The 16910-nt window shown below is 50.9% G+C and overlaps 1 protein-coding gene across 3 annotated transcripts in view; it reads right to left on the bottom strand.

Annotated features, from left to right (window-relative positions):
* Positions 1-12145, bottom strand: part of Mocs1 (molybdenum cofactor synthesis 1) — a 28597-nt gene extending 16452 nt beyond the window's left edge. For 2 of the 3 annotated variants that reach the window (XR_005974623.1, XM_041655514.1), the window contains exons 1-3: positions 11965-12144; positions 4304-4430; positions 2260-2427 (exon numbers count right to left, since the gene is read on the bottom strand). Coding sequence is in view for 2 of the 3 variants with exons in the window: in XM_041655514.1 (XP_041511448.1) it covers positions 2260-2427; positions 4304-4430; positions 11965-12087 (418 nt within the window). In the remaining variant the exon portion in view is untranslated. Of the gene's footprint in view, positions 1-2259; positions 2428-4303; positions 4431-11964 lie in introns of all 3 variants that reach the window. The other variant, XM_041655515.1, reaches the window with a different exon arrangement.
* Positions 12146-16910: the final 4765 nt, after the last annotated feature.

The raw sequence follows: 16910 nt of genomic DNA, 5'->3' as shown, positions 1-16910 counted from the left end.
ATGTGCATAGACCATGCGGATCCACACCTCCACCCCACCCACGACAAATCTAGAGTCCTAATTTAAAATCTTGTCAAAAATCAGCAAACACAAGAGACGCAGCAAACACGAGACAGACGCAGCAAACTTGAGACCGCCCTAGCAGGCTTTCCACGCATGCGATGAAGACCTTTTCTAAAGCAGCCAGAGGAGGAAAGGATTTACTTGGCTTCTACGATCTGATCACAGCCCATCACTGAAGGAAGCCAAGGCGGGGCAGGAACCTGGAGGCCATGGAGGGGTGCTGTTTACTGCCTTGCTCCCTGGGGCACACTCTACCCACTTTCTTATAGAACCCAGGACCACCAGCCCAGGTGGCCCACCTAGAATGGGCTGGGCCCTCCACCATCAATCACTAATCAAAAAAAAAAAAAAAAATATGTCCCATAGACTTGCCTATAGACCAATCTGGATGACCCTGGCTTGACAAAAGACTCTTCAGCACAATGATACATATAATAGATAAAAATATTAACATTTTGAATTAAATTTGGAGAAGATTAAGAGGCTGCATTCCTCAAGCCTTTTATGACACTGAAAGGAGTCAAAGGGCAGCAAGGCACAGGCTTCAAAGTCAGTGACAGCAAAGTGATCTTCAGAGTGCAGCAGACTGAATTTCAAAAACAAACTTACTCTGCTTTACAGAGCATTACATGGCAATTTCCCACACTCTAATGTAAACTGGATGAGCTTTATTACAAAGGCTGCATCTTTAATCTTTGGAAAGAAAGCCAGAAAATGATTATGGTAAAGACAATCTCAGCATTGGGGAACAATGATAGAGTCACGTGGAAAGAGAAGGAGAAATCAGTGATCAGGAGAAAATGGCTGCCCTCCCAAGAAAAAAGAATGAGGAAATCTGAAATCAAAGGACCATTTAAGCTGGGTCATTTACCTGCACTTGAGAGGTGAGGCAGAAGTTCAAGGTCATCTTTGGTTACATAGGGAGCATGAGGCCAGCCTGGGTTAATGAGACCTTGCCTAAAACATCACACACACACACACACACACACACACACACACACACACACTAAAGATATATATGCACATATCTATATGTATGTTTGTGTGTATCTTAAAGTGACATTAGACTTCTCAGAAACAATTCTTGCCTTAAAGAGACGATTGTATGACATTCTTAACATATATGTGTATATAAATTGAAAATGTGCAAGTCAGGAGACGGGGTAACACCCAGATAATAGACACCATAAAGAAAAAAAGGCAATATAAAGAACACAGTATTACACAAATAATGGGAAGATGTTTACCCAAGCTTCTGAGAACCACACTGAATGCCAGCAGGACACAAAGGAAGAGCCTGTTCATGGTATATAAACTTTTTTTAAAATTCAAGGAAACCATATGAACACCAAGAACTTTCAGAGAAAAAAGATCAATTACTTTATAGAAGCAAGAACCAAATGAAGTGACACCACTCCTCAATGACAATGAAACCATAAGAAGATAGTGCATGACCTTCTTAACACACTGCAGAAAAGACCCTTGAGACCAAATGCTACCACCTGGCGAGTTTCAAGGGACAGCTCAGTGGCTGAGAGCACCCATTACCCTTCCGGAGGACTGGAGTTTGGTATCTATTCACTATCAGGTAGCTCACAGGTGCCTCTAACTCCAGCTCCAGGAGATCTGATGCCCTCCTTATGGCCTCTTTGGGCACTGCATTCTTGTGCGTGTGTGCGCGAGCACACACACACACACACACACACACACACACACACACACACTAAAAACCAAGCTTAAAAACACAACAAAATCCAGGTGTTCGCAGCCCGTAGCTGGCCAGGGTCTGAGAGAAAGAGTGGCTAGAAGAACATGAGGATGCACTGGAGGCAGAGAGGTCAAGGTCCTGCTGAGCTGAGAAAACCTGAGCAGGGACCCAACAGAGGGCAAATTACAAGCTCCTGGTCAGAGAGGGGGAAGGGGCAGAGTAGTGGCTAGCAGGAGCCTGGTCACGGGGGCCTCCTGATGAGGACTCTGAACACTGACTTGGGTCCAGTAGCCGAGACCTTGAGCAAGATGAACCTCTTCACTGCCATCATTTCTCATCAAAACAGAATAAATAGCAGCTGTCTTAGAGGGTGTTGCAGGACTCGATGTCAACAGGAGTGACAACGGCCAAATCAGCATTAGTTAGCACTGGTGTCCAACTGGACGAGACAGGAGAGGGAAACAGCAAATGACATTTATCCAACTCACCCACAATGTCCACCACATCCGGCCGGATGAGCGGTTCTCCACCTGTGAGACGGATCTTATCCACGCCTTCCTTCACAAAGAGCCGAGCAAGGGTCAGGATCTCCTCTGTGGTCAGTAGGTCAGCCTTGGGGGTCAGGGACACACCCTCCTCAGGCATGCAATACCGGCCTGAGAAAAGGAAGGGGTGAAGAGGTGGGGGACAGGTGTGGCAGGCAGGTGGAGAAGATGCCCCTGCTCCTTAACAGGCTAACTGCAGACCTGAGCCCCATCTCAACGCTACAAACTCACTTGGCATTTCTCATGTCCCTGTCATCTGGCCTTACTATCCCTCCATCAGGGAGCTGAGCATGGGTTGATAAAATGGGCAAAAAGCAGAGCATGGCTCAGAGCAGGGGAATGCCCGAGAGGCTGGCTCCTTCACTCTGAAGGCAGCTGGGCAGACTAGCCTAGGAAGACCTCCAAAGGCCCGGGCCGTGGGCCTGTGTTGGTTAGCATAGTCCATTCTCATTCTGTGTAGCAGTGGTGAAGTCACCTCCTCTGCACTTGCCTGAGATGAAGGGAATGATGTGGGCTTGGTGAGCGTCACTGCCTCTGTCACCACAGTGTGCCCAGATCCAGCCTAGCTGCAGACTTGCACCAGGCTGGAAAACCTAGGGGTTCCTTGTCAAGATGAAGGAGCAGAGCTGGGTAAGCAGATGAGCTGTGGAGGTAGGGAACCATTTCCTACCATCACTTTCTGCAGGCTGCCTTTATCAAGAGTCAGGCTAGACTCAGACATGTCCATCCCTGTCGATAAACCAAGTGGCTATCAGCATGGTCCAATACAAAAACACAAACTCAAAACATTGTGACTTTTTTTTTTCTGCAAATGTGGGTATGTGTACACGTATATGTGCAAGTGCCTGTGTGCATGTAGAGGCCAAAGGTCAACCTGGGGTGTCCTCCTTACTCACTCTCCAGCATATTTTATAAGACAGGGTCTTACTTTTATGGGGCGCTTGCTTATTGAGCTACACTGGCTGGCCAGTCGAGGAGTCCACCTAACCCTGCCTTCCCAAAACTGGGTTAAGAAAGCACTTCCACACCCTACTAAAAAAAAAAAAAAAATCATGGATTCTGAAAATTGAATTCAGGTTTTCATGCTTGTATGGCAAGTACTTACTGACTGAGCCATCTTCTGGGCCCCTACAATTGTGCGTGTGTGTGTGTGTGTGGGGGGGTTGTTTCTCTGGAACTCAGCTACCAGATTCTCAGTGTGCTCTTTGTAAACATCAACATCTAACAATATCAGAAGGTTGGAAACGCTTCTCGGAGTCACAAAGCCAAATGCCCACTGAATGCACATCTGGACCTCAAGACTAAAGAGACGATGAGAACAGGATAGCACATGTGTAGTATATCTTGTTTGGTTAACCATTTACCAAATACATATGCATTTACTTACTCAATATTTCTTATTGAGAAATATAGTAGGGGCAGGAGGAGAGGCAAGAGAAAAACAAGGAAACAGGTAAGTGGGGCTTAGAGGGAGAACAGGGCTGAAAGGGAAGAAAGGAGGAAGGCCACACTGCAAGTCTCCAGCGGCGGACACCCCCCCCCCCCCCAAGAGCAGTCCCAGGACTACATAGTTCTGTGTGTTGGTGTGGCTGTAGCTGGTCCAACACAGGACTGGGCATTTCATGGCTATGGGTATATTTATCACTCATCTGCAATGTCTGCACCCCACTTCCCTCCACACACACCCTAGGCCATGTCTTGGGCTTCGGGTTCTGAAGGGAAACAGGAGGAAAGAGCTCTGGAGAGGAGAACAGCTCAGACCTACTTTTATCCCTAAACCCAAACACAAGTTTTTCCAAATCTCATCTCTCGGACAACCTAGCTTCTACAATCTGAAAGCAAACTTAAACCCTGTGTTGAAGCAAACTTCAACCAGCTGCCAATGAGGGGAGGTGAGTGGGAAGGGGAGGGCTGAGGAAGACTTTCGGATATGAAGCTGTCACTTCGGCAGAGGGGCAGTGGCCCAGAGCTGGCCCAGGTGACTCACATCGGAGGTTGCACTTCTCCGTGAGAGAGATCCGCAGGTAACTGTGCTGCCGGCCAAAGCTGTCGGTGAGGAAGGCAGAGAAGGGAGCTGCGTGCTCCTGGAGGTACTGTAGCCTCATGGACAGCCCCTGCAAGGACAGGGACAGATGATGCTGTGGCCCTTGCTTATTGGTTCTGTGGCTCTGAACCACGGCTCTGGCTCTGCTGTGGAGAGCTGAGAGGAGCCCAGAGAAGCCTCTCCCTTGGCTTGCACAGCACCCCAGTCCTCCAGATATCCACAGTAACCTGGACTGTTCCTCTCCCTGACCGAATGAAGGACCCACCGCTGAGACTGTACAGACAGCTTCCCTACAGGAGTTAGCCCAGGCCAGGCGCATTCAAGTTGGAGGGCACAGGGCTGGGAGTCTAGGGTTTTTCTACACACCCCCACCCACCCACACACACTTTGCATTCCTTACCCAGTGCCAAAAGGAAGGATTAGTCAGTCATTGTTTGAGGCTGCAGAAGATGAGAAACCTAGGAGACAGGTTTGGGGCAGAACTGCGCCATCTTGTTCATCAACAGCTCTAGGAAATACAGTTCTTTGTGGCTGAGGCGCTCCTCTGCCCAACTTAATACAGGGTTGTGCAAAGGCCAGGGAGGAGCCAAATAAATCCAGGAATTAGGAGTAAGAGGAGGAAGGAGCATGACTCAGCAGAAACCCGAGAGCAAGGCTGGCCAAGGAGGAATTAAGGGGCTGGCCACTAGCCCAACCTGCCAACAGATGCCCTTCCCTCCCAGCTGGCCAAGCAAAATTATCTGTGGTACAGCAAGCCCCATCCTGGGCCTGGGACTCTTTTCTCCTCCCACACCTCACAGCCCCATCCCAAGAGCCCACCTCACTTCCTTCAGTCTCCTGGAGGCACGGGATGGGGGACAACAGGAGCCTCTCCCATCCAAGGTGTCAACGCTGACCACAGAGAATCTAACTACTGTGGGTAACAAAAAGGCCCGCCTCTAATCCTAGGAGGAAAATGACAGCTGCAAACCCAGCTGCACAGAAACACTTCCAGAGGGGCTTTGCCGGGCACAAGGCTCTCAACACAGGCAGCCCATCCGACTGACCACAGAGCTTCCAGGACAGCTGGGTCCTGCTCCCAAGGGTGACTTCCTCTGGTGTCTGCACTCAGTACTATGTAGCCAGAGTTGAGGAGCGGCAATCCTGACTCTGAGCAGACTTTGGAACAGGTAAACCTGATTACAAACCAGGTTCTAGCTGTGGACCAAGCACTTGTATACGCTTAGGTTCCAGACATGACCCTGCCTTTGGATTTTGCAACACAATGTTATCATCTACAAAGAACCACACAGCTATGCTGAAAACAAAACAAAACATGTTTTAGGTTATGGCTTTGTGTTGGACCACAAGTCCAAGCTATCTTAGGGCCCAGGTGACTTGTGGGGTGTGTAATGAGCATGCACAAAGGACTGCGGATGTTCTAGAGAGATGCTGTGCCCCTCACTGTCCACCTTGACTGTTGAAACAAGGTACCCAGGAGTTGGAATTTCTCCCAAGAGGATCATGCTGGGAGGAAGAAAAGATGCCAGCCTGAGGGGCCTCATCTTCCCACAGAGATCTCACACCACAGGTTCTGAGAGCCTGAGGGGCCTGTCTTCCTACAGAGATCTCACACCACACAGTTGTGGACCTCGGCTTCCTACAGAGATCTCACACCACACAGTTGAGGATCTCACACTGCTGTGAGAGCCTGCCAGGTCCACTTCTCAGGAAGGGCCTGGGGTTGAGACAATGATGAATCAGGGATGGACACCTTGACTGGACTGCTCAGTTACGCACACTCTTGCCTTCTGTTTTAACCTAAACCTCACGTCAGGACCCCAAAGATGGGCTTGTGGGGGGAGGTGTCCACTGAATCTCTTTGTCCCTCTTCCCAATACGGCCACATTGAATAAAACCACTCGTTTCCTGCTTTTCACTGCTAGTTTGACTCATCTGGCACCTTGGGATAGTGCCCACGCTTGGCCTCTCCAGCCGGGCGCGCGCAGTCGGACGTGCCTGCTTAGCCTCCTCCTCTGCAGGGAAGACAACCCCACCTAATTCACCTGATGGCTCCTTACAAAGGCTGTCACTAAGCATTGCCACCTGTGATGCTAACACAGTCAACCTGACAGACTAGAACTGCCTAGGAGACAAGCCCCTCCAGGCACGTGAGAGGTTATCTAGATCACATTAATTAAGGTGGGAGATGCCTGCTTTACAAGCCTGGGGACCTGAGTTCAATGTTCAGAACCCAGGTTTAAAAAGCTAGGGAGAGATCCCTGGTGTTTACTGACTAGCCAACCTAGACAACTTGGCAAGCCCTGGATCCCAATAAAAGACAAAAACAAAGTGGATGGCACCTGAGGAATGTCACCTGAGAGTGACTTATGGCTTCCAAATACATGGGCACACGCACATGAACAAACCCCCGCCCCCAAACTATTAGATAAGAGCTGCCCCAAGCTTGATTATAGTAGGGTACTTTGCATCTCTGGTTCCTGACCAGCATAGTCCACTCCACTAAGACATGGACCTCAGGATCTGGGCAGGTTAGAATGAAGAGGAAAGACACTCCTGGCACTCTCCTCCCGGCACCGTCCTCCTCCCTGCTCCTTCTCCTCCCTGCTCCTTCTCCTCCCTGCTCCTTCTCCTCCCAGCACCGTCCTCCTCCCAGCACCGTCCTCCTCCCTGCTCCTTCTCCTCTCTGCTCCTTCTCCTCCTGGCACCGTCCTCCTCCCTGCTCCTTCTCCTCCCTGCTCCTTCTCCTCCTGGCACCGTCCTCCTCCCTGCTCCTTCTCCTCTCTGCTCCTTCTCCTCTCTGCTCCTTCTCCTCTCTGCTCCTTCTCCTCCCTGCTCCTTCTCCTCCTGGCACCGTCCTCCTCCCTGCTCCTTCTCCTCTCTGCTCCTTCTCCTCCTGGCACAGTCCTCCTCCCTGCTCCTTCTCCTCCCAGCACCATCCTCCCTGCGCTGTCCTCCCTGTTCCTCCCGGCTCCAGCCTCCCTGTTCCTCCCTGATCCTCCTGGCACCATCCTTCCTGTTCCTCCCTGATCCTCCCGGCTCTGTCCTCCCTGTTCCTCCCAGCACTGTCCTCCCTGTTCCTTCCAGCATCGTCCTCCTGGCTCCTCACTACCCCGCATCTCCTACACCTACTTCCTGTCTACGTCATCCACTGCCAGTTTCTGGTCTCTAGAACTCTAGCCATCTAGGTGACTTTGCCTTACCCAGAGTCAACCACGCCCTTGTCCTTGAACCCCACCACAGACAGAGTAGTAGAAAAAGGAAGGGTATACCTGAATTGAGCTAAATTAATTGGGAAAGATGTCTGGCCCACCTCAGTCATCGACTTCCCTTGGCATCTGTGAAAGCTGTCCTCTTGTATTTACTGACCAAAGGCTCCTTTCCACTCTCCCCATGGCCAGCTCCCATGTAAGAGTCACCTCTCTTTCATTCACACAGCATGATGCACAGGAAGCCCAGTGGGCATCCCATGGCTCTACCTCAGACCATCAGAGCCCAGTGGGTATCCCATGGCTCTACCTCAGACCCCCAGAGCCCAGTGAGCACCCCATGGCTGTACCTCAGACCCCCAGAGCCCAGTGAGCACCCCATGGCTCTACCTCAGACCTCCACAGCCCAGTGAGCACCCCTACGGCTCTACCTCAGACCCCCAGAGCCCAGTGAGCACCCCACGGCTCTCTACCAAAGACCGTCAGAGCCCAGTGAGCACCCCATGGCTCTCTACCTCAGACCATCAGAGCCCAGTGAGCATCCCACGGCTCTACCTCAGACCCCCACAGCCCAGTGAGCACCCCATGGCTCTACCTCAGACCCCCAGAGCCCAGTGAGCACCCTACGGCTCTACCTCAGACCATCAGAGCCCAGTGAGCACCCCACGGCTCTCTACCTCAGACCCCCAGAGCCCAGTGAGCACCCCACGGCTCTCTATCTCAGATCCCCAGAGCCCAGTGAGCACCCCACGGCTCTCTACCTCAGACCCCTAGAGCCCAGTGAGCACCCCACAGCTCTACCTCAGACCCCTAGAGCCCAGTGAGCACCCCATGACTCTACCTCAGACCCCCAGAGCCCAGTGAGCACCCCACGGCTCTACCTCAGGCCATCAGAGCCCAGTGAGCACCCCAATGGCTCTACCTCAGACCATCAGAGCCCAGTGAGCACCCCCATGACTCTACCTCAGACCCCCAGAGCCCAGTGAGCACCCCACGGCTCTACCTCAGACCCCCAGAGCCAAGTGAGCACCCCACGGCTCTCTACCTCAGACCATCAGAGCCCAGTGAGCACCCCACGGCTCTACCTCAGACCCCCAGAGCCCAGTGAGCACCCCACGGCTCTCTACCTCAGACCCCCAGAGCCCAGTGAGCACCCCATGGCTCTCTACCTCAGACCATCAGGGCCCAGTGAGCACCCCATGGCTCTCTACCAAAGACCGTCAGAGCCCAGTGAGCACCCCAATGGCTCTACCTCAGACCCCCAGAGCCCAGTGAGCACCCCACGGCTCTCTACCTCAGACCCCCAGAGCCCAGTGAGCACCCCATGGCTCTCTACCTCAGACCATCAGAGCCCAGTGAGCACCCCATGGCTCTACCTCAGACCCCCACAGCCCAGTGAGCACCCCATGGCTCTACCTCAGACCCCCAGAGCCCAGTGAGCTCCCCACGGCTCTCTATCTCAGATCCCCAGAGCCCAGTGAGCACCCCACGGCTCTCTACCTCAGACCCCTAGAGCCCAGTGAGCACCCCACAGCTCTACCTCAGACCCCTAGAGCCCAGTGAGCACCCCATGACTCTACCTCAGACCCCCAGAGCCCAGTGAGCACCCCACGGCTCTACCTCAGGCCATCAGAGCCCAGTGAGCACCCCAATGGCTCTACCTCAGACCATCAGAGCCCAGTGAGCACCCCCATGACTCTACCTCAGACCCCCAGAGCCCAGTGAGCACCCCACGGCTCTACCTCAGACCCCCAGAGCCAAGTGAGCACCCCACGGCTCTCTACCTCAGACCATCAGAGCCCAGTGAGCACCCCACGGCTCTACCTCAGACCCCCAGAGCCCAGTGAGCACCCCACGGCTCTCTACCTCAGACCCCCAGAGCCCAGTGAGCACCCCATGGCTCTCTACCTCAGACCATCAGGGCCCAGTGAGCACCCCATGGCTCTCTACCAAAGACCGTCAGAGCCCAGTGAGCACCCCAATGGCTCTACCTCAGACCCCCAGAGCCCAGTGAGCACCCCACGGCTCTCTACCTCAGACCCCCAGAGCCCAGTGAGCACCCCATGGCTCTCTACCTCAGACCATCAGAGCCCAGTGAGCACCCCATGGCTCTACCTCAGACCCCCACAGCCCAGTGAGCACCCCATGGCTCTACCTCAGACCCCCAGAGCCCAGTGAGCTCCCCACGGCTCTCTACCTCAGACCCCCAGAGCCCAGTGAGCACCCCATGGCTCTCTACCTCAGACCCCCAGAGCCCAGTGAGCACCCCATGGCTCTCTACCTCAGACCATCAGGGCCCAGTGAGCACCCCATGGCTCTCTACCAAAGACCGTCAGAGCCCAGTGAGCACCCCAATGGCTCTACCTCAGACCCCCAGAGCCCAGTGAGCACCCCAATGGCTGTCTACCTCAGACCGTCAGAGCCTTGTGAGGGCAGGCAGAGTGTCCCTATAGGAAAGGAAGGCAGGTGGGAGGCCTGGACATTTACACCTCTGTATCTGCCCACTGGCAGTTCTGTAAAGGGGCTGAATACATAATTTCATCTCACCTCTAAGATTCTCTTACAGATTCCCATGCCCTGTGCTCCTGGACAAGGAGAGCTGGTCCAAGCCTCTGGATTTACAGAAAGAAAGCAAGGGATAGGGAGAGCCCAGATTAGAAATCAGATCAAATCAGAGGCCAACAAAAGATCATAGGACTCCTTAGGCCTTATTCCACCTGAGTCATTACATGTGCTTCAAGCAGCCAACGACAATTGCTGATTTGGCTGGCTGCATGCACTGTGGGAGACTCTGTGGAAATACCTAGAAAGGCTGAGGGAGCCTCAGCTGAGATAGCCAGGATTGCTGGTCCAGGTGGGAGGGGCCTAACATCTGCCACAGGTTGGAAGGATCAGTCCTCGCCACACACATGACGCAACAGGACCTGCATTCTCTAGGCTCTGGGTGTAAAAAGGAACACATATGAGCACTTAAGCTCCAGGACACTGAATGCTGAAGACGATAACATGCCCATCTACAAAACACGGGCCCCGATTCTCCGAGAGGAGAGAATCGCGCGGCTAATTAGCTGTGGGGCTCACTTGAATCCCAGGATTCGGCTCTGGTGCCTGTGCCCCCTGCTATATCACTCATGCCCTCACCATATGAAAGACCTGGTACAGCATCTGAGCGGTGGCGGCTGGCACCGGTTCCTGCGGCCCTGTCTTACGATGACCTGCCTTACATGAGGATCAAAGGCTATCAGTCATGTCACATGGGCCCTTTCACAAAAAGTTCAAAATAAACTAAGAGGAAGAAGAAAACTCTATTTGCTAGTATCATGTTAAAGCTCTTACAGTTGATGGTGGGGCACGCCTTTAATCCCAGCACTCAGGAGGCAGAGGCAAGCGGATCTCTGTGAGTTTGAGGCCGACCTGGTCTATAAAAGTTAATTCCAGGACAGGCTCCAAAGCTATAGAGAAACCCTGTCGTGAAAAACAAAACAAAACAAAACAAAAAAGTTCTTACAGTGGCCTGGGCTTTCCCAGCGTTTCACTCAATCAGGTCCAAAGTTCAAGAGTTTGAAATCCCTCTAACTATAAACCTGCTCTATCTGAGGCTCCAGGAGAGGCAGGTCTGAGCTAGTGAGCACTCTAGCACAAGTCGGCTTCCGTCTGGGTCTTGAGCAAGGCAGGAGAGTCAAACATTGGGAAACTCAAGAGTCCCAGGACATCAAAGAGAATCCTGGGAGTCAGAAGAGAAGCAGATAGATCTACAAGGAAAGGAATGAGCGCCCTGCAAACGCTTCCCTAGCCATGCAGGCAAACAAACCGACACTGGAAACAGTGATGCAGTGACCACCCTGCCCCGCACTCAGGCAGGGCTCCTACCTCCCCCCACCCCCACACCTCCCCGCGCATGGTCTTGCCCTGTTCCTGACTAAAATGAGGCCGAGCCCTCCCAAGAGAAACAAGGTAGGCCATGGAGCCCTGCCACTACAAAATGACAACCGACTGTGGGTGGCACCTGGATAACATTATTTTTAGTCCTTGTCACACTAAGAAGCAGGTGTCCTGGCGCCCTCCACTCTCAAGGTGAGGGAAAATGTTTAAAAGGTTAGGTAGCAGGGAAGGCTAATGAGTTTCATCTCACTGAAACCTAAATCTCACTCCTGGGGGCCCCTATTTGCTGCAGCTGGGAGACCTGTTAGAAGATGGCAGGGCCGGGGTAGGGGAGTTCAAGGGAAAGTCGGAGGAGTCCCTCCCACTGGGTAGGAGTGAACTCAAGCAACCCATCAGTGAGTGCCCTGGGTCGTCCCCAGAAGCGGCCTCCAGAACAGAACTGGGTACTTTCTCCACGGTCAGGGTGGCATGCTAGAATCGTTAGGTGAATGCAGACAGGTGGGGTGGGCTCACCTCCCTGGCGGGTCTCGAGGGCTCCCCGGGACGGGGCTGCGTCACCGGAGCCCCTGAGCTGCAGCCCCGGGCGCTGGACTTGAGGAGCCGCCGCAGCATCCGGAAGGCAGACCGCGCCGCCATGAAGCCAGCAGAAGGAAGTCCCTGGCCTGGAGTGGGCCTCTGAGCACTGTAACCCAGGACCTGGCACGGGTCACTTCGGAGGGGAGGAGGGGGAGGAGCGGAGGGCGGTGCTCAAGCAACCAATCAGCGAGAGCCCCGCTCCACAAGGCCCTCTGGAAGTTGTAGTTCACTCACTCCGCTCTCCCTTCCAGGAAGGCGGCAAGTTCTTGTGCAGAAGTGTCAAGTCTGGAAGAGCTAGGGATCTTTTTCTTCAGCTTTGCCTGGTCTTGGACTTAAGCAGTCTTTAGAAGCAACATATAAAGGAAAGGGTGGCATAAAAATATTTAGGCAAATTATAATTTTTAAATATTATTATTAAAATATTTAAATAGTCTTTATTGCTGTTATGGAGGGATGATAAGACTCTATCTAGAATCTCACTCTTTGTAAACCACGGTGGCATCAAATTCACAGATCTCTGCCTCTGCTTCTCGAGTGCTGAGGTTACAGGCCTTCACCACTGGGCCTAGAAAAAGAAAAAAAAAAATGTTTTAACTTTTAAAAAGTATTATGTCAGCCGAGCATAAAGGTGGTGCACGCCTTTAATCCCAGCACTTGGGAGGCAAAGGCAGGAGTATCTCTGTGGGTTCGAGGCCAGCCTGGTCTACAAGAACTAGTTTCTAGGATAGGCTCCAAAGCTACAGAGAAACCTGGTCTCAAAAAAAAAAAAAACCCACAAAAATTAAAAGATTAAAAAATTAAAGCAAAGTGTTATGTGTATGAGTTTGCCTGCACACCTGTAAATGCACCATGGTGCATTTGGTGAATGCAGAGACCATCAGAGGGTGCCGGATCCCCTGGAACTGGAGTTACAGGTGGCTGTGGGCTACCATCTGGGTGTTGGTCCTCTGGAAGGGCAGCCATGCTTCTTAACCACCTAACCATCTTTCTGTCCCCTTAATTTAATTTTTAAGTTAGCATACAACATAATGGATTTTTATGACATATCCTTAAATCATGTGATATTTCAGTGCAATATATTAACATCTGTGGGAAAGCCCACCAGTGAAATATCAATATTCGATTTTAAAACATAAACTTCTCTCAGTTTCTTCACTTTCCCCACTCTACACCGTGCTTGTAGGAAAACTAGCTCAGCTCCCTTCTCATCCACTCTTCTCTGACTGTGCCGCCATAGATCCATAGTCTTGACTTCTCTTTTCAGAAAAGGATGTATTAGGGGAAGACACAGAAGACTGGATGGCACTCGATGCTCCTCCCTACCTACACGACTCTGTGCTAACTGCTGTACCATGACCCTGGTGTGGATAGAAAGTTCATTCTGCAGTTAAGGAGAGAGTGTCAGAGAGGCTAGGTGACTTTTCCAAAGCTAGGTAGCTGATAGGTGGTTTCATATCCAGTATACCCAGCTCCTGTAGCTGATGTGTAACTAAGATTCACTGTGTGTGAAGGATTGGGGTGCCGTGAGACTGAGTCTAAGATCTTGGAGGTTCACTCACTCATTATGGCGCATACATGAGAATAGTTCTGTTTGGCCAGGCATGGTGGTGCGCTCCTGTCATCCCAGCACACAGGAGGCCGAGTCAGCAGGATTACTGTGACCCATGGCCTGCTTACATAGTTAGTGATCGCCCAGCCAGTGTGGGTTACAGTGAACCCCGTCTCAAAGGGGAAAAGAGGGGAGCTGTTCTCAAACCTGATCCTCCAATGTTCTCAAAACTCTACTGCTATGAAATTGAAGAAATAACGACCAGTACAGAGCGCCAGTGAGCTGCGTATTGGAAGTGGGACCGTGACTTAGAGTCTGGAGGAACTGACGCATTCCTAGGACAGGAAAGACTAGCTGAACAAACTGACTTTTACAAACACAGGCTGGCTATTGGAAAAGCAGGGATGCTTTCAGCCTTGCAACCAGATACACCTCCTCCTGAGTGTTTTGTGCCATCCAAACTTTGAGTAGTATCATGAAAAGTCAGCTTGAATTTTATTAGATTTGGTGGAGCATGTCTGTCAAAAGCCTATCTGCAAAGGGCCTGGGGACCCACCAAGAAAGGCTGAAGCGTGAAGGCCAGCTATACATGCATTTTTCAGAACTAGGTGTGGAAGTGAGAAAAATAAAAACCAATTATTTGCAGGGTTGAGGGCTGAAAAGCTTTCAAGAGAGCATCCAGGGCAGGGAAAAGACATTGATGATGGACTCAATCCAGGAATAAATTCTTAGAATTCAGAGGCAGATGCCTAGGTGGGCTGCTTTCTGGAAGGGTCACACTATGCCACTAAAAGCAAATTCTATGGCCACGTGTTCTCAGAGAAGAGACACTGAGTGCTCCCACAGAGAGGGAAAACTGATGGAGGAAGGTCATTTGTTAATTAATAAAAAAACTGCTTGGCCTCATAGGTTAGAACATAGGTGGGTGGAGTAAACAGAACAGAATGCTGGGAGGAAGAGGAAGTGAGGTAAGACGCCATGCTCCCCTCTCCCGGGCAGACGCGATGGAGCAAGCCGCCAGGTCAGACATGCTGAATCTTTCCTGGTAAGACTGGTGCTATTTAGATTATTAGATATGGGTTAAAGCAAGATATGAGAGTTAGCCAGAAGAGACTAGATAGAAATGGGCCAAGCAGTGTTTATATGAATACAGTTTGTGTGTTGTTATTTTGGGACATAAGCTAGCCAGGAGACCAGGAGCTGGGGCGGCAGGAATGCAACCCGCAGCTCCTACTACAGAAAACTCATATTAGTGCTCAGAAAATCATCTGCCACAGGAACTTTCCATGTTCTTCCGTGGATTACATGAGGCCACGCATCTCCCTGGGGAACGTATGTTTATTGTAGACACTCCCATCTCATGCCAGGTCAGCGATGGAGTCTCAGATACATGTGCCGATCCTGGTGTTGTGAGAATTCCTTCTCTGGCGGATTGTCCTAGAAGAGAGCACAAACTCCCCTCCCCCAGCTCCTGCTGCGGGGCTGTCTTTTTTACACACCAACCAGCCTCCCAAACCCCCGCCCCCCAAGCCTGCCCTGCTGTCACTAGGTCCTTTGCTCAAAAACAGTTCTCCGCTCCTACACTAAGACTACCCACCCAGAGTGGTGAGTGCCTGCATATCGGGGAGGCCTCGAGGTCCCCTGCAAGGGAACCTGGGCACCTTCAGCTTGTGCTGCAGGGTCTCCTGTGCTCCACTGGACCCCACCCTGCCTGCCACGTTCTTCCTTTTGTCCCAGGGTCATTGGGCTACCAGGCATCCCTGTTTAGGTGCTGAGGAGTTCCATTTGGACGGGTGAGTGTGTGCTATCCGGGGCGGATTGTCCCAGAAGAGAGCACAAACCCTCCTCCCCCAGCTCCTTCTGCAGGGCTTTCTTACACATGACCCTGCCCCCAAGCCTGCGCTGTTTGCAAGGTCCTTTGCTCAGGAACAGTTTCCTGCTTCTACACTAAGGCTACCCACCCCGAGTGGTAAGTGCCTGCCTATTGGTCAGGCCTCTAGGACCCCCGAAAGGGATCGCGGGCACCTTCAGCTTGTGCTGCAGGGTCTCCTGTGCTCTACTCGACCCCGCCCTGCCCCCCAAGTTCGCCTTTTTGTCCGCGGGTCATTGGACTACCAGGCGTCAATGTTTCGGTGTTGAGGAGTTCCATCTGCACGGGAACGGTTCCTGCTTCTACACTGAGGAGATACACCCAGAGAGTCAGTCACAGCAAAGACTGGACCAAGACACCAGGCCTCTCCTGGCTCCATTTGAAGAAAGAGATAGGAAGGCACCAATGCAAGAATTCCTCTGACAACCTGAAAGGCAACATGACATCACCAGAATCCAGGGATCCCGAAATAAGTAGAATTGTACACCCTACTCCAGAAAAATTAGAAGAAATCAACTCAAAAGTGAATTATATGAAAATAATAGAGGACCTTAAACAGGAGGTGAAAAACTGCCATAAACAATTAGAGATTACAAACAAAAAGGTAGAGGAAATGAATAAATCGCTCAAAGATACCCAAGAAAGCCAAGAGAAACAAGAAAAAGCAATCAAACAGGTAAAGGAAGCAGTTCAAGACTTGAAGAATGAAATGGAAGTAATGAAGAAAACACAAACCGAGGGAAGGATGGAGATGGAAAATCTGGGTAAACTAACAGGAACTACAGAGACAAGTACTACCAACAGATTATAAGAGATAGAAGAAAGAATGTCAGACACTGAAGATACCATAGAGAAAATAAACACACTGATAAAAGAAAACAGCAAAACCAACAAATTCTCATCAAAAAACATTCAGGAAATCTGGGACACAATAAAAAGACCAAACCTAAGAATAATAGGGGTAGAAGAAGGAGAAGAAGTACAGCTCAATGATCCAGAAAATATAATTAATAAAATTATAGAAGAAAACTTTCTCAACCTAAAGAAAGATATTCCTTTGAAGGTTCAAGAAGCATACAGAACACTGAATAGACTGGCCAAAAAAAAAAAAAAATCTCCTCGCCATATAATAATCAAAACACAAAACATACAAAATAAAGAAAGAATATTAAGAGCTGCAAAGGAAAAAGGTCAAGTTACTTATAAAGGTAAACCTATCAGACTTACACCTGACTTCTCTACGGAAACCATGAAAGCCAGAAGGTCCTGGATAGATGTACTACAGAAAATAAGAGACCATGGATGCAAACCCAGACTACTATACCCAGCCAAGCTTTCATTCACTATAAATGGAGAAAACAAAATTTTCCAGGATAAAAACAAATTTAAACACTACGTAGCCACAAATCCAGCCTTACAGAAAGTAATAGAAGGAAAATCACAACCCAAGGAGTCCGACAATGC

This window comes from Microtus oregoni, unplaced genomic scaffold, assembly GCF_018167655.1.
Source record: "Microtus oregoni isolate MIOR12 unplaced genomic scaffold, Mior012 000007F_ref0000211, whole genome shotgun sequence".
In the NCBI taxonomy this organism is placed as follows: domain Eukaryota; kingdom Metazoa; phylum Chordata; class Mammalia; order Rodentia; family Cricetidae; genus Microtus; species Microtus oregoni.
This window is presented reverse-complemented; position numbering and strand designations above follow the sequence as displayed.